Source organism: Heliangelus exortis, chromosome 1, assembly GCF_036169615.1.
Source record: "Heliangelus exortis chromosome 1, bHelExo1.hap1, whole genome shotgun sequence".
NCBI classification, from domain to species: Eukaryota; Metazoa; Chordata; class Aves; order Apodiformes; family Trochilidae; genus Heliangelus; species Heliangelus exortis.
The window spans coordinates 113113912-113140769 of NC_092422.1; the positions used below are offsets into that span (position 1 = coordinate 113113912).

The 26858-nt window shown below is 41.0% G+C and overlaps 2 protein-coding genes across 3 annotated transcripts in view; one reads left to right on the plus strand and one right to left on the minus strand.

Annotated features, from left to right (window-relative positions):
- Nucleotides 1–26858, plus strand: part of SLC35A5 (solute carrier family 35 member A5) — a 160091-nt gene that overhangs the window by 108120 nt on the left and 25113 nt on the right. The window lies entirely within an intron of this gene.
- Nucleotides 1902–19674, minus strand: CD200R1 (CD200 receptor 1). Of its 2 annotated transcripts, XM_071759194.1 has the most exons (6): nucleotides 19336–19670; nucleotides 8360–8668; nucleotides 5717–5968; nucleotides 4837–4936; nucleotides 3846–3897; nucleotides 1902–3096 (listed from the first exon to the last, which is right to left on the minus strand). In XM_071759194.1, exons 1-6 carry the CDS (start codon nucleotides 19403–19405, stop codon nucleotides 2974–2976), a joined length of 906 nt encoding a protein of 301 aa, XP_071615295.1. In that variant the 5' UTR covers nucleotides 19406–19670; the 3' UTR covers nucleotides 1902–2973. The 2 variants fall into 2 exon arrangements, with proteins under 2 accessions (XP_071615295.1, XP_071615303.1); XM_071759202.1 differs by lacking the exon at nucleotides 4837–4936 and having other exon boundaries at nucleotides 19336–19674.

Below are 26858 nucleotides of genomic sequence, written 5' to 3' on the forward strand. Positions count from 1 at the left end.
CAAGTTGCTGTAATGCATGATGAAGGACCTGACTTTGTTCCCATGAAATAATTGCTGGTTAGAGAGGTGCAGGAATTGATGTGTGCCCCGAAGGTGTATTCAGCCTCAGGATTTGTAATGCATCCATTCTTTAGTACAGTCAGTTCCATCTTAAAGAATAGGCCCTTAGTCTGGGGGTGGCCTGCTGCACTGCAGTGAGAAGATGCTCTCTGAATGCACAACAGCACAGAATTTGCTGACTTGCTGTGCATATAAGTTTGGTGCTCAGGACTCTCAATAGTCCTAAGATAATCATGATTATTGGCTGCCTGATTGCAGGAATGGCACTTTTGAACTGGCAAGAGACTGTAATGTGTGTGTGAAGATAAAATATAACTGTAAAGGTAGAAAAACAAATTTAGCAAAACCAAGTGTTGCAGCAAGGGATAGCACTGGTAAATGCGGTTAAAGCCAAAGCGTTTCCTCATGGCAGGAGATGAAAAGCTGATGACTTTCTTCCTGTGACTCTGCAACATGCTGGGAACTTGGTTCTCCTGACCACTAAGAAACACTTAACATAGAACTTCTGCATGGAGGATGACTGCAGCATGATAACAACACAATGAAAAGAGTAGCACAGTAGGAAGTACCCTGGGGGAGAAAGAGGAGTGAAGGAAGGGACTTTCTGTTCTAGACTTTCTGTGATGCTGGGGACAAAAAGCATATTCATATATGACTCTTAACTCAGATTAGTTATCACAGGCACAAACTGAAATCTGTTTTTCTGCCCATACCAGGCCTGACTGTGCAACAAATTTGAGGATGAAGAAAAAAATCAACCAGTTAGTTAGCAACTAAGCAATATCCATGTCTGGGACTTATACAGAATCGTAGAATGATTTTTGTTGGAAGGTACCTTTAAAGGTCATGTAGTCCAACCCCCTGCACTGTTCTTCAACTAGGTCAGCTCTTCCCTCCTCCACTGATGTAGGCTCTGCCATAGAAAGCCAATGGGTTTGTCAGGCATGACTTGCCCTGGTGAAGCCATGCTGGGTGCCTCAAGTCACTCTCTGCCCTCCATGTGCCTTAGCATAGCTTCTAGGGGCATCTGTTCCATGATCTTCCAGGGCACAAAGGTGAGGCTGCTAGGCTGGTAGCCCCCATGGTCCTCCTTTCTACCTTTTTTTAAAAATAGATGCAATGTTTCAGTTTTTCAGTCATCAGGGACTCCATCTGACTGCCATGTCTTTTCAGATATCATGGAGAGTAGCTTGGCAACTAAATCAGTCAGTCCTACAGGACTCCGAGATGCATCTCATCACATCCCATAGACTTACATATTCAGGTTCCTCAGGTGGTCACAAACCTCATCTTCATGATTAAGTCCAGAGTAGTTAGGCCTATAAGCCTACAGCTAGACAGCAAGTTATCAGATATTATCCTTCTGTAAATATAATCTATTATACATACTCAGGAGCTGCTGTCTCATAGGATAGACACTACTTTATGGACATGAAACAATATAAGTGATTTTCTAGTCCACAGAAAAGAAGTCTAAGAAGTGATGGCACCTTGGTTTTGGTGGGGATGGATCACCTATTTTGAATGGGGAATTTTGAGGCGAATGACTGAGTTGGCTGGCACTCTTCCTGAGTTGGCAAGTCACTGGAAACTAAGGTTTAAAAATTGTTTGTAGCTGATTGATATTCAGCTGTGATCCCTTCCTTTTCTACTGTCTAAAGGAAAAATCCAGTTTTCTGATCCTACCAACAAACCAAGTACCCAGACAGACTTTTAAATACTGAAATAAGAGGTAGTAAACAGGGGGTTGCAAATGGATTTCTTTACTCTTGCTGTAAAGCCAGTTCAGAATGATGAACTGCAGCTAGTAAGGCATCAATTAAAAAGAGTTTGAGAACTCCTAGTATGTAAAAGATGATTTATTTGCCTTATTCCCAAAGGCTGTTTTGGAAAGGTGAGAAGTCACCTTAAGTTGAGGCATAGTAAGATATCTAGGCTGATTTACATACAAAAAGGTGAACTTGCATGTATACTTAAAAGACTCTCAATAAAATATCTAGACACATGAAGGAAAATCTTCAGTTGTGGTTATAAAAATAAATATGACTAGAATTAGCAAGAATTTTATCCTTTTTATACATTATTGCACAGATACTGGTGATATATTTGAACTTATTTTGTTTTGTGAAATATTTGAGGTTTCTTTCTGTTAAAAGTAGCTTAACAGATTTGAGTAACATAATTATTTTACAGTATCTTAATGCCAGTATTAAGAAAGAGAGGAATACCCTGTCTTCAGAGAATATTACAGAAAAGTAATCAGATACAATAATCTGAAATTCAGAAAGAACAAGCTTAGTGGAAATTCTGAATGTGAACCTAAAAAGTAAATATATCATGCTATTGAAGTCCCTTTCTTCGTGGATGACCTTCTAAATTCTTCACTTATTTCCATGTTCAGAACTGGGGGATTAAAGATCTTTCATACCACTGTCTTCTGCCATTTGAGCTATTCTGTGCTGATCAGTACCCAGGTGACCAAGTTAGTCATTTGTGATTTAGAAAAAGAAGGGGTCGATGACTGAAGTTCCAGTTTAGTTCAGACTTAAGACTCCTCTCATCTCCCAGACATGTGCAACATACTGTCAAGTGCATCATGGTGATGCTTAGCAGTGACTGATATAAGTAGGATCTCCAAGGCAAGAAGAGCAGACAGTAGACTGATGCAAACTTCTCCAGGAAATACTATGGCATGAGGTCAGACAGTTTTCCCAAGGGATAGCAGGAAACCTGTTTTCTTTCCCAAAGAAGAAAGCAAAACGGGGGAAAAAAGACAGATTCATCAGCAAGCACAGAATTTTAAACAAACCTAGTGAGCTATGTTACCCCAAAATCTGAATAAGTCCTCCAAGAGTTTCTTTCTATAACTAGTCTTTTATAAAGTGTTCCCCTTGTCCAGTGTTGTTGAATAATTCATGTTGCTGGCAACAGTCCTGGTGGAATATTCTGCCCCAATGTCAGATCAGACACTGAGTTGTAAATTATGTTTTCCTTCTGCACATAAGTAGTATAAGGTTCCACTTCCATCGTGTCATCCTAGCAAAACAAAACAGAAAACTGTAAATACAAAGACTAGTTTACTTCAGCAAGAGTCTGCAAGCCTTTCATCAGGACTGAAAAATGTATCTGGGAAATAGGTCTCACATATTTATCCTTATCAGACTCAAGAAAAAAGCCTTCATTGCTTTTTCCATCAAAGATCATATATTTGTTTCTGTCAAAGATTTGGAGAGTAAAGCTGAGGTATTGGTTCATCAGTCTCTTTTTACTCCCCTTCTACCCTGCTTATTTTGGTTTGAAAAAAATGTATTAGGGCCTAACTATATAGAAACAGCAAATAATATGCTAGAGTTTTGACTGTGATGGATTCCTCTGCAGTGTCAGTGCACATTAATGCTAATGAAAATTTGTGTAACAACAAGAACACTGGTACTTGGCTCATTGCTTTATATTAATGCAACTATGTCTGCCAGCAACAACTGGGAGGTAGAATAGCAGAACAGAAAGAGTAAAAATATCCAGAATTAACTACGTCTTTTCTGAAATCAAAACTGAAGCACCTTTCTAATTTGATGACAGAATTTGAGCCTAGTGTTGACTGTAAATGTACAGGTATTCACAGCAGAGATGTAATACATCTTGCCTGCATAGAAATGCTTTGTCCTGAGACACATCTAAGAGCAGATACATAAGACACTGTAACACCTGCTGAAAGCTGAGAGTAATCCTGCTCTGATTAGGAGATCCCTGATTTGTGATGGTCTATTTTGTATCAATCTTCTTACCTGTAGGGAATGTGTAGGAGCAGTTTCAGGAGGTTCGGTTTTGTAGCATTTTCTGTGAAAAAGAAAACAAGTAATAGAGTGAATTCGTTCTTTAATTCTAGATTTGGCTGGATTACAGCCTAGTTTATTTGATCACATCCTCATGAAACATTTCTTTTACTTATCATCAAGAGTAAAGCCAAAAAGCCTTCCCATGTCTTTCTCTCTCCTTGACTTTTGTTCCTGAAATTATGACACTCTGACTTTCTTTAGAGGTCTTTTCTCACGTCTGTGGGAGCTTAAGCACAAACTGGAAGAACAGGATTAAAATCAAAGCCCTCTGGAAAGATGTACAATTTGCAGTTAGTGAAATTGTATTGAATTAATTCTTCATCTCTTAGAGAAAAGGTTTGGTAGAAAAATAGTTCTGGATTAGAGAAAAGAGGGAACATATCTGAGTTTTTCAGTACAGGTGCTAATTCAGCCTTTCTCTGCACAAATGATTTCTACAATTTTTCTTTGGAACTGTTTTTTTTTTTTTTCTCCACACCAAATCCTGAAGAGGATGGAGTCCAGCTTCACCCAAGGAGCATTTTCATAAGTACAGTCCCCACTGTTGATATGGCAAGATAGCACTGGCTTGCCCTCTAGCATTTGACAGAACTTATTATGCAGCAGAACCAGCACCTTGGTAATAAACAAGAAAGACACTGACAGACTATAACAGTATCTGAAGAACAGATTTATTCTCACAGTTTCCTATTAGAATGAAGAGCTTCTTTTAGTGCAGCTGGCAATGAAATGAGGATCCTCTGCCAGCTTCTGCCTATTTGTATTTTACTCTGGTGAACTATTCAGTGAAGATGTGTGTAATCCATAGTGTCTGAAGTACAGAAATATCTGATGTAGGTAATTCAGCTATTCACAGCAGTCTTGATTTCAAGACACAAATAGTACTTCAAGACTTCTCGTAGCACTAGACAATCTTTCCTCAGCACCCTACTATACATACCTGTCACCATGGAGTTTAAAATAGTAAATAACAGCCATGAAAATGATAATGCTCAGTAAACCAGAAATGATGCAGGCAAGGAGGGTAGAGTCGTTGTTCCCTAAACATAAATAGTTAGTCTTAGTTGTATCCTATTAATACTCAGCTTCTTTGTTACTTCAGTATAAGATTAAACACATATTTTCAGCAGGCTCATAAAATAAATATGATCCCCTTCAGCAGAAGGGAAAGTCAGTCACAGAACTTGTTTGAGAAACACAAATGCAGTCTGTGTCATGGACTAAAGCAGATCCTGTAAATCCCACAATGGACACTCAGGGTATTTTTTACTACGTTACTGAGTTTCTCTCAAGGACTTGGTATATCTCAGTACTGTAACTCCTGTGTAGTTCTCAAAAGGAACAAAAAAATAAAAAACCAGAAACCAAATTTTATACAGTATCTGACATTCCCAAATTGGAATGAAGATATCAATTAATTTCTGCTAACCACACGAGCAGCATGTCTTAACATTATCTAAGCAAGTGACTTTACATTTGCATCTAAAAAAATTTTGCTGATCTTCAGTTTCCAAGTAATTATTTTAACACTAAGATCATGACTGATTTGTCTCTGTTTCCAACATTTCCACTGCCAAAAAATATTACCATGTTTGCATATATCAGTCTTCAGAAGAAACCATTAGGAAATAGTGTACAGAACAAAAGCAAGCTGGTTGCTTTTCTGCCAAAGGCACTTGGTGGTGGTCCTCTTGTCTATATAGGACTTCACTGTATGTTTCTATAGGTTTTATACAATTTCCTTCCTAGAAGTAACAAAATGGTGCACAGGCAGAAGCTAACCAGGATTTTGAACTCCAAACGCACCGAGGGAAGGTTACCTGGGGGATAACAATAGATGGACTTGCTCTGGTTCCCTGCTGGGTGGGACATGATGCAGGTTATGTTAGTCAGCTTGGTGCTGTAGGCTCTGAACTTGCTGAGGACAGTCACTGTCCCTTCATCATGGCCTTCCAGCTTGGAGGTGGAGTTGCCCCCCGAGGCCCAGGAGATCTGGGCAGCCGGCTTCCCTGCCGCTGCCTCACACGTGGGGTTCCCGAGGTCATCACAGAACAGGCTCAGCCTGGGGGGGACTGAAAAGCATCGAGAAGGGGGGATACATGGAGTTAGTTTGCTGCAGTTGGGGTGGGTGTTCTTGTTCTCTACCCGAAATGAACACAGTGAAAAGAGGAGAGCAAGGTTGGAGGTGCCATCCTATCACAGCAACATGGGCCAAAGTTGCAAGAGAGAATAATTCTGTCTCTTTTTTCCTTCTGGACAACTCTCGCCCATGCAGGTGAGTTACCACAGCCATCTACCATTGGAGAAGGTATCCCTGGACATCGCAGTAGGCAATTATCCCAAATACAGGGCTGATGGTCCTAAAGGACCTGTTGTAGACATGGTTTGAAATGTACTGGGGTCCATTCCTGTTCAGTATATTCAGCCATGTCCTGGATGAAGGGAGAGAGTGTACCTTCAGCAAGTTTGTTGATAATATAAAACTTGGAAGGGGTGGCTGACACACCAGAAAGGTGTGTTGCAATCCAGCATGACCTGGACAAGCTAAAGAATTGGGCAGAGAGAACCCACATGAGATTCAGCAAGGGCAAGTGTAGGATACTGCACCTCAGGAGGAACAATCCCATGCACCAGTGTTAGTTCGGGAGTGAGATGCTAGAAAGCAGCTCTGTGGAAAAAGACCTGGGATTCCTGGTGAACAACAGGATGACCATGGGCCAGCAATGTGCCCTTGTGGCCAAGAAGACCACTGACATCCTGTGGTGCATCAAGAAGAGTGTGGCAAGTAGGCTGTGAGGTTATCTTCCCCCCCTACACTGCCCTGGTGAGGTTGCATCTGGAATGCTGTGTCCAGTTCTGGGATCCTGAGTTTGCGAAGGACAGAGAACCAGTGGAGAGGGTACAGCAAAGGGCTACAAAGATGATTAGGGGACTAGGGACTAGGACAATAATTTATGAGGAAATGCTTAGAGAACTGGGTCTGTTCAGCCTGGAAAAGAGGAGACTGAGGGAGGATCTCACCAATGCTTTGAAAGGTCTAAAGGGCAGGTGTCAGGAGCATGGGACCAGTCTTTTTTCTGTGCTGCCCAGTGGCAGAAGAAGATGTAATGGGCACACACTTGAACATAGGGAGTTCCATCTAAACATGAGGAGGAATGTCTTCACTTTGAGTGTAGTAAAGCACTTGCACAAGATGCCCAGAGACGTTGTGGAGCCTGACTCTGGAGACATTCAAAACCTGCCTGGAAGCCAGCCTGTGCAACCTACTCTAGGTAAACCTGCTCTGGCAGAGGGGTCAGAATAGATGATCTCCAGAGAGATCATCCAACCCCTAACATGCTATGATTTTGTGATTGATTCTATGGAATAACAAGATGCAAATGCAGAATCTCCTTCCAGTATATTGGAAATTGCTTCGAATGTGTTGGTTTTAACTGGACAGTGGAAAAGAGAGCAGTAGAAGTGAGTTTTGGGAAATAAAGAGAAGGGAGACATGGAACTACTATTAATGAAATGCATGACCTTTTATCCCAGCAAGAATCACAGAAGCATAGAATGATTTGTGTTGGCAGGAACCTTAAAGACCATCTAGGTCCAACCCCCTGCATGGGCAGAGACACCTCCCACTAAACCAGGCTTCTCAAAGCCCCATCCAGCCTGGCCTTGAACACTTCCAGGGAGGGGGCAACCACAAACTCCCTGGGCAACCCACTCTGGTGTCTTACCACCCTCACAAAAAAGAATTTATTCTCTGCCTAACCTCTTCCAGTTTATAACCATTATCCCCTGTAATATCACTACACACTGGAAGTAAAAAACCCCTCCCCAGCTTTCCTGTACTCCCTTCAGCTACAGGAAGGACACTATAAGGTTGCCCTGGAACTTTGTTTTCTACAGACTGAGCAATCCCAGTCCTTCCAGTCTTCACAAGAGAGGTGATCTAGCCCTCTTATCACCTTTATGGCCCTCATCTGGACTCACCCCAAGAGCTCCATATCTTTTCTGTGTTGGGGGCTCCAGAACTGAGCACTATATTTCAGATGGAGTCTCATGAAAATAGAGTGGAGGGAGAGAAACACCTCCCTTGACCTGCTGGCCACACATCTTTTGATGCAGCCCAAGGTACAGGGATTTTTTTGGGCCAGGTTTTTTCAAGTGCACATTGCTGGCTCCTGTTGAGCTTCTCATCAACCAATACCCCCAGGTCCTTCTCCTCAGGGCTGTTCTCAATCCATTCTCCACCCAGCCTGTATCTGTGTATCTGTGCTTGGGATTGCCCCAACCCAGCACCTTGCATTTGACTTCATTGACCTTCATGAGGTTTCCACGGGTGAGAGCCTCATGAAGGTCAAGCTCCTCTTCTTACTGCATGCTTTCCCAGATGCATGGGGAGAGGAGTTTTGTAAAGTCCAGGACAGACATGGTCATTTGGAGAACTGTAAAATGAGGATGGAGGCTCTTACCCAGCACACTCAGGTGGTACGTGTCGGTGAAATACCCATCTGGTCCTGCTACTTCACAGGTGTACTCTCCCTCATGGGCTATTCCCACTTGCCGTATCTCAAGAGCAGGATCCCAATCTGGTCTGTATTTCCAGTTCATGCTGTCACTGCAGTTTGTTCTGTCTGTCTTGTTCTGATCAGCCCTGTAGCCCAAGGTGCAGGGGCCTCCAACCTTGGGGCCTATTTTCCATGTTACTGTGGTGACATTTGGTCTGGGAGAGCAGGTGAGCACAGTGCTGTTACCTATGGTCACTGGCACACTCCTGTTCTCTGAAGGAAAGAAGGAGAAGGTTGTGTGAGAAGGTGCCCAGAGATGTCACTCAAAACTTTGGACTTACCAGAGAAATACCTGCACTATGTGCCAGGGTAAGGCCCTTGTCTGTGCTCATCTGCAAATTGTCTGATATCTTACATTACAGCTGTGGATAATGGATCCAGTCACTTAAAACAGCATATCCTCTCAATAGCATCAAGGAATTTCCCACTGGGGTTCATCTTAGTGGGTAAAAGAGATACTGGAGGATGACCCAACTCTTGCCCGTAGTCTCAAGAAATTCAGCACCTGAGGAGTGTGTTTCTATTGTTAACCCCTCCTGTGGGTTTCCAGTTACTGGCTAAAATTATTGAAATGTGACTATTGCACTTGGCCACAGGATAATGATTTGTCTCTGGAACTGTGGCTACCAAGGAAGCAAGAAACTTGTACTTCTGCATTCATACAAAATCCAATTCTCTGAGTAAAGGCCTTGTTTACATCTTTCAGACACAAGAACAACATGAATAGTAATGGTGGAGTTGAGCACAGGAGCAAAGGTTTTTGCCTTATATCTCAGAGGTGTCTTTTCATTTTCTGAATCATTTTGAACACACACATTCACACTATGAGTGTATGCAATGTGTACATAGGCATTCACACTGTGACTATACTTTTTTACTTCAGTGATCCCCATAGGACATGAATGTGTGTCCTACCCACCTTTGTGCCAGGCACAAAGGTGTAAAATATGCCCATGTCCCTGTGGCTCTTGCATGTGAGGCTAAGACTGTGGAGAAACTTAACTCAGCTGATGTGCCAACTGTGTTGACTCTCTAATAGTGAGTGTGCCTTGTTCTTGAATTCTGTTTCACATTAGCTTGGAAATATATTCTATCGTATTTTTTTTTCTTTCAGTGACATTGACTCTTCTTTTGGGTTTTGAAAGATGGCACTTGCTTGGAATCAGACACAACACCTCCTCTGTTAGTCTTTTCATGGTTTGTTCAAGACAAGTTATGCCCCCAGGATTGCCCTTAATTTTTATTATTTTTTCTTTCTTAGAAAGAAAGAAAGAAAGAAAGAAAGAAAGAAACAAACAAACAAACAAACAAACCCTGTATTTCTTCTTCAAAAAGTCTGTCAGTTGGGGTTGGGGGTTCTTTGGATGACATTTGCAAATGTTGCTTAGTAATGATGATGTTGTACCTATTTAACCACTTACAGGTTCATTTACATATTTAAAAGTATCATTTTATTTGTGTGTCAACTCTGTATCTCCTAAGTAGGCTACTGTGATGTACAAGTTCCCCAGTATGATGGAGAACTTATAATCGCATGCTTCAAGACAGTAAAGAAAAAGGGAGTGAAAGTAATTCTTGCTGCTATGTCTTTCAGTCAAATTTTCCACTGACTGAATCAGATACCATCCACTTCAAATGATAAGCCACATCAGTCAGTTTTAAATCTGCTGAATCATGGTTAAGTACAATTTTAGGTTTATGATAAATCTGTAGGCTTTTGAATTCCCCTGTATCTTATTATTAATTTAGAAGACTTTTGGCAAAGCAGTTTTTCCCCAGGCGATAGATTAAATAGTAGAAAACCTTCTTGTTTATTCTATCCTTACATATACATTCCTACGATTGTAAAGGGGCCTTATAAACATAATAAAATTAAAAATAAAATCGTGTGGTGCTTTAATCTTCCAGCATGATTGCATGATTGCTATTCTCCCAAGAAAGCATATGCAAAAAACAGAGCTTTCATTTTACCACAGAGTATTGCACCAAGTTCAGCTATTTTAAGGTTTTGAATTGTGTAAAATCATGTCTCTCACAAGCAAAATAGGGCTGGGCCTGGGTAATACTTGATGAGAAGCTTCCAAATCATAAAGAATAGTGTCAGCCATTTTCATAACAGTTCCTGACAGAAAGAGTATTTGCATTTCTTTGCCTTATTTCAGTCTAAAATATAGTCTACTGAGATGTCAAGACTTGTGGTATTTTACCACAGAGTTATCTTTATTTAAAAATAATCCAAAATGTGTATTCTCAGGAATTAATCTGTAAATAGCTGTGGAATCAACCAGCACAAAGGAAGTTCTGTAAATAGAAATTATCCTCCTCCCTATCCTGTCCTTTCTGGTCAGCGCAAAGCATTTCCTTCCATTTACATCTCCATTTTGAGAAGTTGATAGGACCTCATGTCGGGTGCTGGGCATGCCTAATTTTTTTCTTTCTAGTGAGCATACCAAAAGCTGTCTAAAATTTTTATTTGAACATAAACCAAAGTGCTAGGAAGTGATAACACTATAGGGAGCTCAGCATTGCTAGCTATACTCATGAAAAAAAAAATAGAATAGGTTCTTATTTTTTTCTTATTCTTTACAGAATGGGTTCTTGCCCCTAGTCATCTCTTTTACTCCACCAGCTTTTGGTGACTTGTCAGACTGCACACATTCTACATGATCTCTTCTGAGCTCCTTCCTCCATCACTTCCATGACTTCTTGCTCCAACCAAGTCCTTTGCTATCTCCCCGTCTGCTTTGTTCACCTTCCTTTGTTGCCTGTCCCAGCCTGCACTCTTGGCTGTGTACTCAGCAGCTCTGAGGAAAGAAACAATCTTCCCTTCCCTCTGGGAATTACACTAAACCTAGAGGGTGTGCACCTGCTCTGCAGGAGGACTCAGCCAACAGAAGTATTCCACTCTGTTCAAGAGGGAAGGTACAGTGCTGTAAGGGTTTAAATTCATAGAATCATAGAATCATAGAATTGGCTGGATTGGAAGGGACCTCAGAGATCATCAAGTCCAACCCTTGATCCACTCTTCTGTGCTTTCATACTGTAAAATGGCTAAGAGTCTGTTGCTGAAGGTTCCTCTGTGGCAGCTGGTTAGTTTATGACCAATGCACTAAGGCATGTATGCTATACACATCAGCTTTTTTCTGTTCAAATGAAGGCTCAGAAGCAAGCCAGGACATTGCACTGCTACTTCTCTCAAGATGAAATCCCACATTATAGCTTAGCTGAGCTGGTAGTTTGGTGGAGCTGTAAAAGGTGATAACCAGTGCAGTAAAGGTCTCACTCTCTGCTGGTCTGCAGAGAACAAGAAATGTGAAGAGGTATCAAGAGCTATCAAGTTCATCTCTGTGAAGTGGTAACTGAAGAACAATAATGAAATGTCAGTGTTGTTAACTATTTCATTGCTCACAAGAGAGATGAAATGAAGGCCATACATCTATACATTTATTGTAAATGACATCTCATTTTCAGTCCTACTATTCACAAATGAGTGGACTCTGGAAAACAGCAATCAATTTCTCTGTTAGCCAGAAGGAGCAGGCGCCTGGAGCCCAGGAGTCCATGCTGTCTGTCACAAAGTTGTATAAAATAGGCAAGTCAGGTTCTGTGAGTTCTGTAGAACTCAAAGCTGAACCATCCTATTTTGGCTGCAGATGCAAATCTATTGTGAGGAGGTTTCCCTCTGGACACATCTGGGAGGTACATAGGAGGCCTTTAGGCTGAGATCCTCCAATTTAACTCTAGCTTCTGAAATTGGGCAGAATCCATAATCACAGAATGGTCTGGATTGGAAGGGACCTTCAAGCTCATATAATTCCACCCCCTTTGCATGGGGGCAGGGACACCTCCCACTAGACCAGGTTGCTCAAAGCCCCATCCAACCTGGCATTGAACACTTCCAGGGATGGGGCAGCCACAACTTCCCTGGACAACCCATGCCAGTGTCTCACCACCCTCACACTAAAGAATTTATTTCTAATGTCTAACCTAAATCTACCCTCTTCCAGTTAATAAGTATCCCTTGTGCTATCACTACACACTGCAAATAAAAAGTCCCTCCCCAGCTTTCCTGTGGCCCCTTCAGGTACTGGAAGGATGCTATAAGGTCTCCCCAGGGCCTTCTCTTCTCCAGGCTGAACAAAGGCAACTCTCTCAGCCAGTCCTGATAAGAGATGTGCTCCAGCCCTCTGATCATCTTTGTGACTCTCCTCTGGACTCACTCCAAGAGCTCCATGTCCTTCTTGTGTTCGAGGCTCCAGAACTGAACACAGTATTCCAGGTGGGAGTTTCACAAGAGTAGAGTGGGACCTTGCATTTGGCCTTACTGAATTTCACGAACATGGCATGGGGTCACCTCTCAAATCTGTTTTATATCCCTCTATTATGCCCTCCCTCATTGTCTCTCCTTGACCGCTGACGATGGTTTTAAGTCAGATCTGTGGAGGTTCTCAAGCCCTACTGCAGTGCACTGAGTGCACATTCCAGTGCACTGACAGATTCCACCTTTATGTTTCAAAACGGACAATCCTTTCTCAGAAAAAAACACACTCAGTTGAGTTTGTATTTGTGTTTCAAAAGTGTGCTGGCTACCATTTTCATGATAATTTTCATGATAATATTATTGTAATTGAAAAAGGTTGTTCTGGGGTTTTTAAGGTGGTTTATGTAGTGTGTTTGAAAGCTGTTATGGATAGTTAGTTGCACCTGTTCCCTTTCAGTGTCACTTATTTAGTTAATTCTCCTGTTTTTCAGAGACTTTCTTACAGTAAAAGGAGGTAGAAAGATATTAAAACTAAGAAAACTTTATTGTGAAGCCACTAACATTTTCATTCTGCAAAACCAGAGACAGATGCACAGCTTGAAAGCACTTCTGAGTCCGTTCAAATAAGAAAGTTTTCCAGCCTCCGTTATTCTTTATAGCAGGTTTTAACCCACAGTAGAACATTTTCTTGCCACAAAATGACTCAAAAAAAGACTCAGCCTCTTCAAAAATTTAGCTATTAAAGAGGTTTTCACACTATAAAGAGACTGCTTTACTTTCTTGGACATAGTCCTATTGCGTTTTTGTTTCTTAAAGTAGCAATCTACCACAGCCTTTGGTGCATCTCACCCTCACACTGCAGATTGTGACATACAAAGCGTGGAGGTATAATAAACTGAAACAATGATAACACCACAGTCAAATGGCTAATTGTATCTTAGAATGAGTAATTATATGAGTCATAGCAAGTCATAATCAAAAAGACAATCCCGGATGCTTGGAACAGGCCAGATACAACAGGCTGAGTTCTGCATCTCTTTTTTTCTCTTCTGCAGCCACAGAGTGGCTGTGACACTTGGCAGGCTTTTCTGGAATGAAGTGAAAGTTGAACAAATAGAAGTGCTTTGTACTAAAGCAGGGATTGCTGAAGTACTGACAGGGTTTTTTTTTATATGTGGTAGCTTTGTGACTCTGAAAATGTAGCCACAACAGCACAGGAGAGAGTGCAGGCTGAAAACCAGCCCTGTGCTATCTAGTGAGTAGTAAGTATCACAGGATCACTGAATCATCCAGGTTGGAAAGGACCTCTGAGACCCTCAAGTCCAACCCTTAATCCACTACCACTGTGTTACTAGTAGCTGGACTAATTTTCATGACAGGGGTCTGTGAACTAGTTGGCCTGAGATGGTGTGGTTCTGCCTTTGGAAGCTGCAGTCACAGGTTTTTCAGAGTAGAGGTGTTTAAGAGGCCACAATAAGAGATTTATACCCTTAGTGTTAGTTTCTCACTCACAGTCTTTAATCCACAGTTATTATTCCTTGAAAATACTCCCTGTACCCATTTCGTTCAATTTAGGCTTTTTTTCCTATCTCCAGAAATTCCTTTCGTCCTCATAGTCAAATTCATCTTTTGCTCTCCTTTTGACAGTTTTCTTCTGCCTTATTACTGTGTCACTTTTAGTGAGAATCTCTCTCCTGATGTCTTATACAAGCTGAAACAGCAACCTTAAAGTACAGCCAGAAAAATACACTTGTTCATTTTAACCTCTGTTTTACCAGTAGGAAGTGTCTGCAGCATGGCTGGATTTTTTATTTTTTTTTTTAGTTTGCAAATTTCAATACTAGAAAGTGATTTTATATGTTTCTGTAAGATGAGGACACTGACAGAACTTAATAATGAACTCAAGCTTTCAGCCTTCACAGTCAAGGTGGAAAATACCTTTGTAGTTGGCAGTTCCTAGTTGTTAATTTTTCTGTGATCTTTTCATTCCTTTTAGCTTTCTCCAGTATCTTTTCAAGCAGTGATGCAGTACAGTTGATTTTGAAGGCAAAGATGTTAAAACCCACCTAGTTAGAGATGCAGTTTGATGGAGTATCTGCTTGAAAATTATATATATGAAACTGAAGAATAGAGGGACAACTGGAGGGATACTTGATGCATACAGAACTAAATTAAGGACAGAGAGCAAAAAGCAGTGTTAAAAAGAGGTGTCAGGATGAAGGTAACTTACTCATAATGGCTCTAAGCAGACAATTTTAATGGTAATTCTGTTTACCAGTTTTACTAATGCCATTGGCATTTGTATCAGGATTGTGGGAGGAAACCTGTTGCAACCTGGAAGAATGTAGGATTATTAATGTAAAGAATGGAAATGTGACTCAGAAAGAATCGGGTGACCTCAATGAATAAAATGGTAGGGTGTGTGCTGAAATTCAGCAGCCTAAAATGTAATAACAATAAAAAGAGATAGTACAACAAATTTAGATTGGAAAACAGAATTGAGAATTTTGCCTCAATCAGCATTAAACCCAGCCTTTCAATAAATAGGGTGCTTTTTTTGGTGCTCAGATTTTTTATGAAAAGGATTTCCTGGTATAATACCTGCAAAAGAAGGCAATTTGATGCAGTGATGTAGGGGTCTTTTCTGAGCTTTGTTTCTACCCTCACATGAACAGGGTATGTCTAAATATAAACATGACTCCATAGAAAAAAAGGATGGGTACACTTTAGTGAAGGAATTAGTTGGTGTTTAAATGATGCGTTAGTGATCCAGCTTGCTGAACAAACACCATTGGCCAAATCTTCAACTGACAATATATAATTGCTGAGTTTAAAAAGCTGTCACATAAATACATCGGGCTGGTTGTTAACTTTAAACTTGTCATAGCAACTTTTGTGTGCTAAGTAAGTAGATCTTCATCCAGAATGTGAGCTGGAATGAATGGAGGGGAAAAGGGATTTACACTACAGGCCAAAGTGGATTCAGTAGTATTTATTTCAGAGTAGTACTGTGGCATCATATACAACAAATACAAAGGACCCCCCCTTCTCTGTATAGGAACAGCAGAACAAAATAAGTTGTACTGTTTATTTATGCTTAAGTGGCATTTTTCTGCTCTTCTAAACAAAAACAGATCACTGACTGAAAACAGTAGGTTTTGTGCCTTCTTTTTCATACTTTGCAGAAAGCAGGTAAGGTGATGCTGTAAAAACATGCTTATGAACTCACTTTTATATGGTTAAAATCTGTCATAGTTTGTTTTGTTCTTAGCTTTAGCATAGCACTTTATTTCCTATCATGTTCTTACACAACACAAAGGTAAGGCATCATGATACCCTACACTGTTTTCTAATAAATTGTTGTACCTCTAAATACAAAATATATCAACTGTGAGCCTTAAGTAGCCTGTACTTCTACAGTAAAGTAGAGAAAATCTGCTTTGTAGTCATGTAGTAAGTGGTCAACTTCCAAGGCTGACCTTAGTTTCCATGGTTTTAAAACTAGATACATTCAAATATTGTGTTGGAAACGCAGCAAAGTAAAACATTTATGTCACAAGAACATGCTTTGAGGATTGCACTGGGGAAATTTAGAGGTCTTCTGAAAAAGTTTTTGTTTAATAGTACAGAATTCTGTCTTACACAGTTGGGTAAGAAAGGCTGTTTGGATTCAGGTGCTTTGGGGGAAAGAAGTCAGAATGATTCTAGCACATAGACCCAAAGGAGCATCATGGAAATAGTGAAATGGAGACAATACTACGTATGTCAGGATAATTTTTAGACTGTAATTTTTTTGTATCTTGAGCAAGATTCCACGGTACACTAGAACAGGAAGCAACAGAGACAGGAGCATTGAAACATAGTAGGACAGAGAAAGTGAGAAGACACTAAAACACTAGTACCCTAGTGAATTTACTAGTTGTATAACTATATATGTATATTAGCATATATATATATATATATATATTTACTAGTTATATAAGGAAGGAAAATAAATGAAAAGGTAGCATTCCAGAAAGTTATATATACAGGTAGATTTCAACTCTAGCCAGCTTTATAAATCTACTTCTTTTTTCTTCACTACATACACTCTAATTCCAGAAGCGATGCAATGCCACTGAATTCAGTGGTTTACTGCTGATGAAACTCAATGAACCATAGAGAATCACACCTCCTTACTGACAATGGATTCCCACAGCTCTCTCTGAAGCACTTGGTCCTAACTATTGTCACAGGATACTGATGAGGATGCAGGGCAACATTGCAGGCCACAATCCAACACAGTAAATGTTAAATCTGTTCATGAACCTCTCATGGAAGATCTTTCCCTCCCTTATCCCCTTTTTTTTGGAGTATGCAAACCACTGCTCAAGGTGTTCTGTCTGCTTAGTTAAACTAAAGAAGCCTTCGAAGGCTTACTGAAAAGATCTTAAAATTTCTTTTAAAAAATTTCTTTAAAATAAAGTCTTTTCCATTCATGCTACTATAAGGACTGTCACAGAAGGATTGTTGGTACAAATCATGCTCCAGCAGCTTCAGTAGCATATTATCCAGTTCTGCTTGGGGACAGATCTAGATACAACAGTCATGATGTGACCTCAGCCCTTCTTCTGGGCTGCCCCTTCTGCTGTTACAAAAACTAGCCAAACCACACAAACCAACAGGCTAAGTAAATGTTAAGGAAAATGACAATTCAGATAAAGCCTGGTACACACAACAGTTTTCAGATGACCTTATTTCATTCAGTAGCTTGCTCTAGTCTTCAGAAGTGTGGACATCATTCCTTCTGAGCTTCAGACAACACTAAAATCCTCATGATAGGATACACTCATTGGCTCAGCTTGATATAGTTATTCTGTGAGATCTTTGATGAAAAAAAAAACACCTTGGCTCTACATCTTGCAGAGAACAGCCACCCCAATACTGAAAGAAACAAGTTTAAGAGCAATGTTACCTAAAAGTTGCTCATCAGATGTGGGGTGCAGTTGGTGGGGGTTTTTTTGGTTTGTTTTTTTTTTTTTTGGGGGGGTGGGGTGGGGTGGGTGGGTTTAGTTGTTTTTTGCTGTTGTTGTTTTGTGTTTGGCTTGGTGTGGGTTTTTTTGGAGGGGGTTGGGTGGAGTGGGGAAGAGGTTCAAGCATGAAATTAGATTTTATCTGAATACCTTTTTTCTATGTTGCTTGAAGGAGAATATTATTGTTTCACCAAGAAGTTAAAATCCAATTACCTTTTCAAAGAAACCCAAAACTTTTTTGCATTGGATTTTTAAAATATTTCTAGCAAAATCTATTTTTGTAAAGAACTTCTACTGATAGAATTCTCCTTTGTCTTCCTCATTTTCTTCAATATTTCATGATGTGTTCATACTCCTTTACTTTTTGAGCAGCTCTAATCAACTTATAGACTGTCTCTCATGCTACCATAGTTTATTTGTATGACCCTGACCAGGTGGTTCCTCAGAATTCTTCTGAGATAGTTCTTTACCTATAGAATAGGAACAGGTTCCTTACCTCCACTGTGCCTGTTGTGAGGCTACTGATGCAAAGCTTAATAATGTTTGAGAAGTATTTTATTTTCTTCCAATGGGGAGCACTGAGGGAACCATTTTTGATCCATCACTTGATCAGCCAAACACATTGTAGAGGGGTGTTCCCTCACTGTCAACAATGACTGCATTTGTTCTGCTTTCAAGTATCACCAAGAAGCCATTTCTATTTTCTGGCCAAGTGGAATGGAATAACTCATATCTATGAAGTATAGTTCTAACTCTCTATCAATAATAGGAATGTACACATATATGTTACATAGCACTCAGGATGTTCCTAGTTTAATTTGGATCTTGTGGACCTATCTGTCTTCTCTCTATATACATTAAAAGTTCAGGTTTCTGGAACCTCTGCCCAAATCCCTAGTTCAATTACAAAGTCTGGTGAGTGCTGTATGGTGTCTGGAAGAACACAAGCTCTAGATGTGCAAATGAACAGTATGTGGGAGATATTAACTGCCATAGCTAGACAATATTAAAACTAAATAAACTAAAAGATGGGTTTAGAAAGGCTTAGGTATACCACTGTCATGCACAAAAGCCTATCCTCTTCTTGACACTGACCATGCCCATTAGCCTAAGAACAGAATTCCAGAAAGTGCTCCCTACTGTCAATGCATCAGTGATCTTCTGTCTTTCCTCAGAAGGACACAAGATAGCCCTGCTCTATTGCAGAGTACCAGCAGCTTCTCTTCGACAAAAACAGTTTTGCCAAAAGTTTCAAGTTCACCAACACTTTCCTGGATATACTTTTAATACATCAAACAGATTGGTTTCCCTGACGATGTGGTTTTAGAGGTCTGAGTAAAAAGGTTATCTGTGACAAATGCTACAATCCCAGCTAAGGGTGACTAAATAATTGCTTACAATTAAGTTCACAGCAGTAATTATTGGAAGCTTTGTGACCATTAAGAAGAAAAGAGCAGAAGTGGATATTGGGGAAGCATGTTTTGCTTCATAATTCTTAGCAATTAGAGAAAGTCACATCATGATGCATAGCTTGTCTGGAAATAAAGTATCTACACACATTTCCTTTTCTTCCATCCCCACAGCTGGTTGCTCCTAGTTGGACTCACCTGCTGTTTCCATGACCTTGGTGATGGTGAGCAACACAAAAACACACAGAGTCTTCCCAGCAGCCTTCATCTCAGCTCCTGCTTTCGTGGCTCAGGCAGCTCCGTCACTCCATCCATCCCACTGCCAGCCTAGCTGTGGTCACGGGGAGTATTTCTTGCCTGCCAGCACATCCTCAGCAGCCAGTTTCAGTGTTTTTTCTCTCCTCACTTTCCCAGTCCTCTCCTCTAGCTGTGAGTGCTCCTGGCAGACTGGTTCCTCAAAGCTGGAGGGGTTCCTCCTTCTGCCTTCTGAGAGGATCAGGCTTCCTGTGCTGAGAAGGCGAACGCTGAGGAAACAGAGTGAAGAGCTCTGCCTTCTGCTCATTGGCTCCCCTCGGGAGCCTGATGAATGAAGATAAACCCTGCAGCACAGCTCAGAGGGGGTAAAAGCACAGGAGATTATTTAAGGATGGGTTTAATATCAAAAGGGAAATCTTAGTCTTGGGAAGCTAGAGAGAAACTTGCTCTTTGTATTTGTCACTACTACTGATACTGCTTTGTCTTTTCTTTGTCTCTACTTTCACAAAAATTCCTCCTCGTGTCTCCCTCAGAAAGACTAAGCAGTCTCAAGTCTCCTCTGTGACATTTTAAATATTTTTTTTTCTTCTTCAATAGGAACATAGCTACAGGCATTTTAGTTCTCATCTTGAACAACAACTCTTTCCAGACCCAGGAGGAAAAGACAGAGTTCTGAGGGGAAAGAAAAGACTAATTCACATACTTTTCAACAGAAACAATACAGAAATTGAAGCTGGCCCACATCTTTCACTGGAAAACTTTTTTTTTTTTTTTTAGAACACCATTGTGTTTGGGGTTTTTTAAAAACACTCTACCTGTTTTCCCACTTCCTTACTGATCGACTGATTTCAGATTGAGAAGTTGTTTTTTTTTCCCCTTCTGAAGCCACAGCATTTTCCCAGCACAGTTCTGTGAGCCAGCAGAAGAGAAAAGGCCTCACTGTTGAAAGCTACAGGACAGAATAATTACCACCGAGGACAGAGACATAAGAAGTAAAGATAGAAAACAGAATAAAAGTCAGCAGGAAATTCAACTGCTCAGAAGATAGGACTGCAAACCATGATTGGATATCTGCAAGCTGTACTGTTGACTGTCATCTGACATTCTGGAAATGTGGTTTGATCAGAGTGGTGTTCAAAAATGTCCTGCACTGGTGTTCATTGGAACACAGGAGTGTGAATTAAGGTCCTATGTAAATAAGCAAAAAAGACTAACGAGGACCACATAAAGAACATCAGGTAAGGCAGCTGAATCATCTTCATACCAGGATTATCTTATTGACCACAGTTTTGTGTGTTCTGTCTATTTTTCCCCACTTGGTATTTTAAATCCAATTACCGTTTTGACACTCCTTCAACACTGTTCTAAGGTTTTTGATATGCTATACCCAGTAACACTCAGGTTTTTTTTCTGAGTATTTGATGTTGATCTAGGAATTAGTAATGCTTGTGAATAGATATCATAGCTATATTTTAGACAAGGGCATGGAGAGCAGGAAGAGGTGTTTATGTAAGCAGAGATTAAGACATAGGCAGGAGGAAGGAGTAGGTAATATGTAAGCAGTATAAGGCCTCAAATGTAAAAAAATAGTGCTCAAATTTATGCAAAGACAGAGGAAACTAAGGTGTTGCAACCATTCAGACATGGGGTATGGGCTAGACAATTGCTGCATGAATGTGAAAAAATGAAAAGATGCAATAGGATAAGGGAGGCTTAGGGAGAGAGAGAACTATCTCCTAAGTAAGAAAATTCCTACTTTAAGTTGTCACAATGAGAGTTCTCTGCCTTTTCCATAGGAATTCATTCTGAACCATAAGTTAGGCAGCTGGATTCTTTTGGTAGGCAGAGTATTTAAGATTAAGATGCGTTGGGAGCAACTTTTGTGTTAAAGCCTGGGTTTCAAGGAACAGGTGAGGGATTCATATGAGAAAGTGTGCTGGGTTGACGCTGGCTGGCTGCCAGGTGCCCACCAAGCTATGCTGTCCCTCCTGCTTTTCAAATGGAAAGCGGGAGAAAAATATGATGAAAAACTCATGAGCTGAGGTAGGGATAGGGAGATCACTCAGCAGTTAACACCACAGGCAAAGATGATCTTTCAGGCAGTGACATGGTTTATAGGGTATGTTTCTGGTGAATTGTGTAGTTCATCATAGTAAGTATGTAGTGATTGCCTTGGCATGTTCTTGGCAGTGGTCTAGTACAGTCCTCACCATATTCAAAACCCATCTGCCAAATTCTTTTCTAGGGAACCTTTCCTTGTGTGGCTTGCTTAATTACAGAGCATGTTTCATATTCATGATTGATGGGCTCATTCATGATTGACTGTGTGATGGCCACCAAGGTCAGGTCCAGTCCTCAATCACAAGTCCATCTGTATGTTACATACCCAGGCAGATATGTAACATGTTACATACCTAGGCTGATGTCCCAGTGTTTTGTAGGCACATTGAACTATGAGTAGCTTACTCTTATGTTCCCAGTTCAGGTCTACCTGAACAGCTTCAACTTTAAAAGCCTTGTCTTACCTGTTTCAATGTTCTTTAGTGGCACAGCATCTGGGCATGTGAGCATCTACATGGTAAGAGTGATGTTTTCTACTTGGGCAGTGATGTCTTGCTACAATACAGCAGCCCAGATGGCTTTGCCTCTGTGCCACCAATAGGTCTTCCACTGCTGTAGCCACCTCCATAGGGCATTAGCCACCATGGATGAATCACTATGAAGATGGAGTACTGGCCACTTTTCTCATTCAGAGATCTGTATGTCTAGTTGGATGGCTTTCACTTCTGCAGACTGACTTGACTCACCCTCTCCTTCAATGCCTTCAATGACTTGCTGTACCCCACACACAAGCTTTCCACTTTTGGTGGTTTCCTAAAACGTGACAGGATCCAACAGCAAGCAGAGTATAAAGCCTTTCATCTTCTGATAATTCATTATATCGCAGTGCCTCTTGGCCATGAGCCAAATACTTAGGCAATATTCCAAAATCTCTGCCTTCTGGTGACTCCATGATCTCCTCCAGGATTCCTGGAATATTGTTTTTTCCTAGTCAAGCCTGCTGTGTGATCAGTGCAACCCACTTACTGATGTGTTGCATGATGTGTAGAGGGGTTCTTTCTTTTGGACAGCCAGTGCAGCAGGGGCAACTGCAGTGCCAAAGGGAGATACACTTCCGTAGCAACAACTCTGAAGCATCCTGAACCCCACTCATACGCTTCTAGTATCTCTTTTTCAGTGAGGGTGCAGTGGGCTCCTCATAATCAATACTCCCCTGGCTCCAAAACACAACCTGGGATTTCTCCTGATACTTTCTGCCAGAGGCTCCGGTGAGACTGTGCTCCCCACCTGCAATGTAGAGTATATTTTGCACAGCTGGTACTATTTGGACAGGCCCAAGAGGTACCACATGGGTCATCTCCTGTTTGATCTGCTTGCAGGCTTGCTGTTGCTCAAGGCCCCATACAAAATGGCTCTTATTTCAGATTGTTCAAAAGGGAGGGCTCAAAAGATGAAACAATAACCTGTAATACGCATTCTCCAGAATCCCACAAGGTCTAGGAAAGCTCATGTTTCTTTATTGTTAGCTGGTGGAGACATAATTACTGTTTTGTTGATCACATCCACTGGGTCATGAGAATGTGTATAAATATGAGGACTTAATTTGGGAAGTACATTCTTCTACCTCGTGAAAATGCTGCTACAGGCAACAGACCTTGGGAAGTGAGATATGAGAAGCCTGTGGCAGGACATGACTGAAATCATAAATTTACCACAAGAAGTGATGACTACCTTATTTCTTATTCCCTGGGGACTGTTCCCTCATTTACAAATTGAGAGCCAGGACCCCATGACAGAGGAATTGACATTGAGAAAGGACAGATTGGGATAGAAGATTACGTAGATGGAAGAATAATGCCTGTAGAGAAGGAAAGTTGTCCGGCTTTTCTGGCTACATCAGTCAGAAACTCAGTGTGCATGTGATGGAAAGGAGGAGAGAGGGATAAACCAGTTATAGCTGCAGCTGATGCCTGAGACAAATCTGAGGATGTAGATGCTGCCAGCAAGGTTCAGTTAAAGACACACTTAGAGTAAGTACATGTTTCCACACACTGAGACAGGGAAAGCTCAAGCACCTTTTTTTAAGGTGCCATGCAGTTCCATCACAACTTTCCTGAAGACTGAACTTTCCCTGTTTGCTGTATTCTAAGAGCACAGATCTGGGCTCTGCCTGTGGTTTTCAGTGTGGGTTTTTGCACACCCATTTTATGTTAATATGTTAATGTCATCAGATGTTATTTGACAAAGGCACAGTCTGTGATCTGCTCTGTTTGAAGTGGTTTTACTTAGCCTTGCTAAGTCCTTGCTGACAGCAGATTCCATGCTAATAACTCATTCAACAAGTAGTGCAGGAGCTTTAAAGCTGGATTTTATAGTTATTGAGGTGCAAAGAGAAAATAAATTCTTTCCCAGAATTTCATTTTCAATGACATGAAGATCAGAGTATTTGAACCTCAACTGGTATAAACTTTAAAGCTGGCCCAGCTCTGTTGACTTCTCATGGAGCTACCATGACTTTCTCCATATGAGAATTCTCCCTGCTGTCTCCATGATGTCAGCTGAGGATCCTAGATGTTGGGACCATAGAGATATCTCAAGAGGCTGCACATAAATGAGTAAATCCAATTATCTCTGGAGCTGGAAATGGTTCTGGAAAAGCATCGTGATTCAATGTGTACTGACAGATCTGCTTTACTCACTAAGTGTTATTCCCAAAAATGAAATAGTTTTGTCTAGCAATTTGGCAAGGAAGTGAAATTAAGACCGGGTTACATTATGCAAGGGCTTTGTTCAATGTGTAGAACATTAAAACCATTTTGATTCATTCAGAGATAGCAGTTTGTGTCACATTTTTCAATGAAATTTCTGCTTTTTGATAAACTTAGATACTAGAACTTACCACATTTCTAATGAAGGAAAAATAATTCTGTATTTTTGCATACTCTGTAGCAAAATACATTAATTTTAAATATGGTGGTATGTGAAAGTGAAAGCAAAAGTATTGGATAAGATCATTTCTTGTGTAGGCAGATGCAAAACTTCTCCTAAACCTACCTTTCTGATGCGCTTTACTCTGAGTGGCAATTCCTTGGAGCATTCCAGTTCCCAACTCTAACAGAGTTCATCCAGTCTAACTGGAATATGATTGAAAGGTCTGCCCAAAATGTGATTTTTCTGAATGGCTGCAATTGCAGTAATTTCAGCTCTGGTTTTCAGCATGCCATGAAGGGGACTGTGCAGTGGTCATTTCCTAGCCCATCGATCTCACTGCTCGTCAAGTCCCCCAGTAAAAGGGGATAATGAGGTAGGCTGGTTATGGAGGTAAAATGTATAAATTTTGTGGCAGTAAAGTGACACAATATGCTTGTAAAGCTGCTTCCTGGTTGTTCTGTGGTTGAGTGTTGTTTATTCCTGGAAACACCCACACACTTGAAAGTCCTGAGGAGAATACGGTTTCTTTTACACAGGTGCTGGAGGGTATGTAAGGCTGAGGTGAAGCACACACTCCCAGTGGTCCTCTCCCTTCAAGGAAACTTGTAGCTAATAGTAAGACTGAAATTGGAGGATCTGACTTTGAATTCAGAGCTGCTGTGCACCCTTTATACATGTGCAAGGGAATAAAATATTACTCGTAGAAGTACAAAAGGCGTAGGGGCTAAATGTACTACACACCTCCCTGCAACCTAGTCTGAAATTCTGCTTCCCATTGGTTTCCTGTCTCAGTAGCATCTGCAGGCCACGTCTGTGCTGTGCTCCTGCTGACAGTGCAGAGCTCCCTGAGCTGCCTTCCAGCTAGCTTCAGAAATAGAAGCAATTCAGCCAAGTCAGCACAGCACTGCACCTAATCAGGGCACTGCAACCTTTTAATGCAACCAGGGGCTACCCCCTGGGGATTAATGATTCCACCCAGTGCACTGCAATGACGGATCAGCTCACTTGGAGCTAGCTCTGGGATCACTGACATAGGCAGAAGACACATGGTTCCTGCTGGAATGAGATGAGGAGGCTGTGGTACTCTTGAAATCAGCATTAAATCACTAAAATGCATGATGTTCACCTGCCCAAACTCCTGGAAAGGTCCCAGTGACCAGGAGCTTCATCTTCTGATTACACTGTGCTTATGTTCTAGCCTTCCCCCCCCCCCCCCCTTCTGCAATGCTTCCCTTGAACTCTGCTCCAGATTGTGCAAAGAAAACTGGGCTTACTTGGAGAAGTGCACTGAAAGTGGATGACAGAAAAGTGGGGAGGAAGTGACTCAGAGGACCGGATGAACTGAGACAGATGTTTGGTCAGAGGAAAGGAGCAGAAACCTTCAGATGACTTCTGGCTCCCCTCTGTGTTGAAGTCCCAAGCACTGAGAGTCAGCCCCTCATTTCTTTGGTAAGGAGGTTGCACAGAAATAAGTAATTTTTAGGGCTCTGCTTGAACAATAGGAAGATGTTTCACTTCTCTGACTCCTTAAAATGCTGAAATCCTTGGCTTGAGGATATAATCACTTGACTTGACTACTCATGAATTCCAGGGTGATGGGTTCACTGTGCATCCTTCTTGCTGCTCTAAGGATCTTGAACTCCACTTGCTGGAGTTTATGATTATCTAATGTTTTATGGAGTCCTTCTTACTTTCTTATTTCATCAATATCTTTTTATAAGGAGATACACAGCCCACTTATGAAATAAATGAAAAGTTACTTCCTTTTCTTGCCCTGAAGATGGTATGAGATGAGGTGATACATCCTCTCTTCTTGCATTGTGAAGATCAAAGGAAATAAAAAATAATTTCTAGCCCCAAGAAAAAAATAATTATGCATCTTAAACTCTAATCTTTCTGCTCTTATTCTGAAAACTCTGGTTTCCCTCCATTTCTATTAACATTGTATTTATGACCTGAAGTTAAAAAAACAAACAAAAAAACCCAAAAAAAACCAAAGTAAAGTGAAGCACATGATTCGATCCTGAAATATCTGATGGTGGTGGGATTGGCTAGTGTATGACCATGACTTTAAAAGTTCTCACATAATAGACTGCATTTTAGGAGGGATTTCTGCACAAACCATACTCCCCACTACTCTTAGAGAAAGATACCGAACTGAAAGTGTTGCCAGGTCTGCATGTTTCTTGTAACTTAAAAAAGCTACACAGTCTTTCCAAAGTGTGGTCAAGGCAGGCAGTAATGAGTCATGGGGAAGGTGGGGGTGTGTTGTATTGCTGGTGTTACTGTCTGCAGGTAATTTCAGTCAGCCGTGGACTATGGATGTGCAGGGAGGTCAAAAGGGCATCCCAAAGACAGCTACACTTCCACAGAGAACTAGCAAAACCCTAAATTTTCCATTTAATATTACTCGTTTTAGCATCTTACTTTTGGACACCGGAGGAAAAGCCTCTCAGTTCCTCTGGTTTCTTAGC

Excerpts from the sequence above, each read along its gene's own strand:
- CD200R1 (XM_071759194.1), bottom strand. The coding sequence starts at position 19,405 with ATGAAGGCTGCTGGGAAGACTCTGTGTGTTTTTGTGTTGCTCACCATC. Across the intron at positions 8,669-19,335 it reads CAAGGTCATGGAAACAGCAG|AGAACAGGAGTGTGCCAGTG; the intron begins GTGAGTCCAACT and ends TCTTTCCTTCAG. Across the intron at positions 3,898-4,836 it reads TTTAAACTCCATGGTGACAG|AAAATGCTACAAAACCGAAC; the intron begins GTATGTATAGTA and ends TCTTTTTCACAG.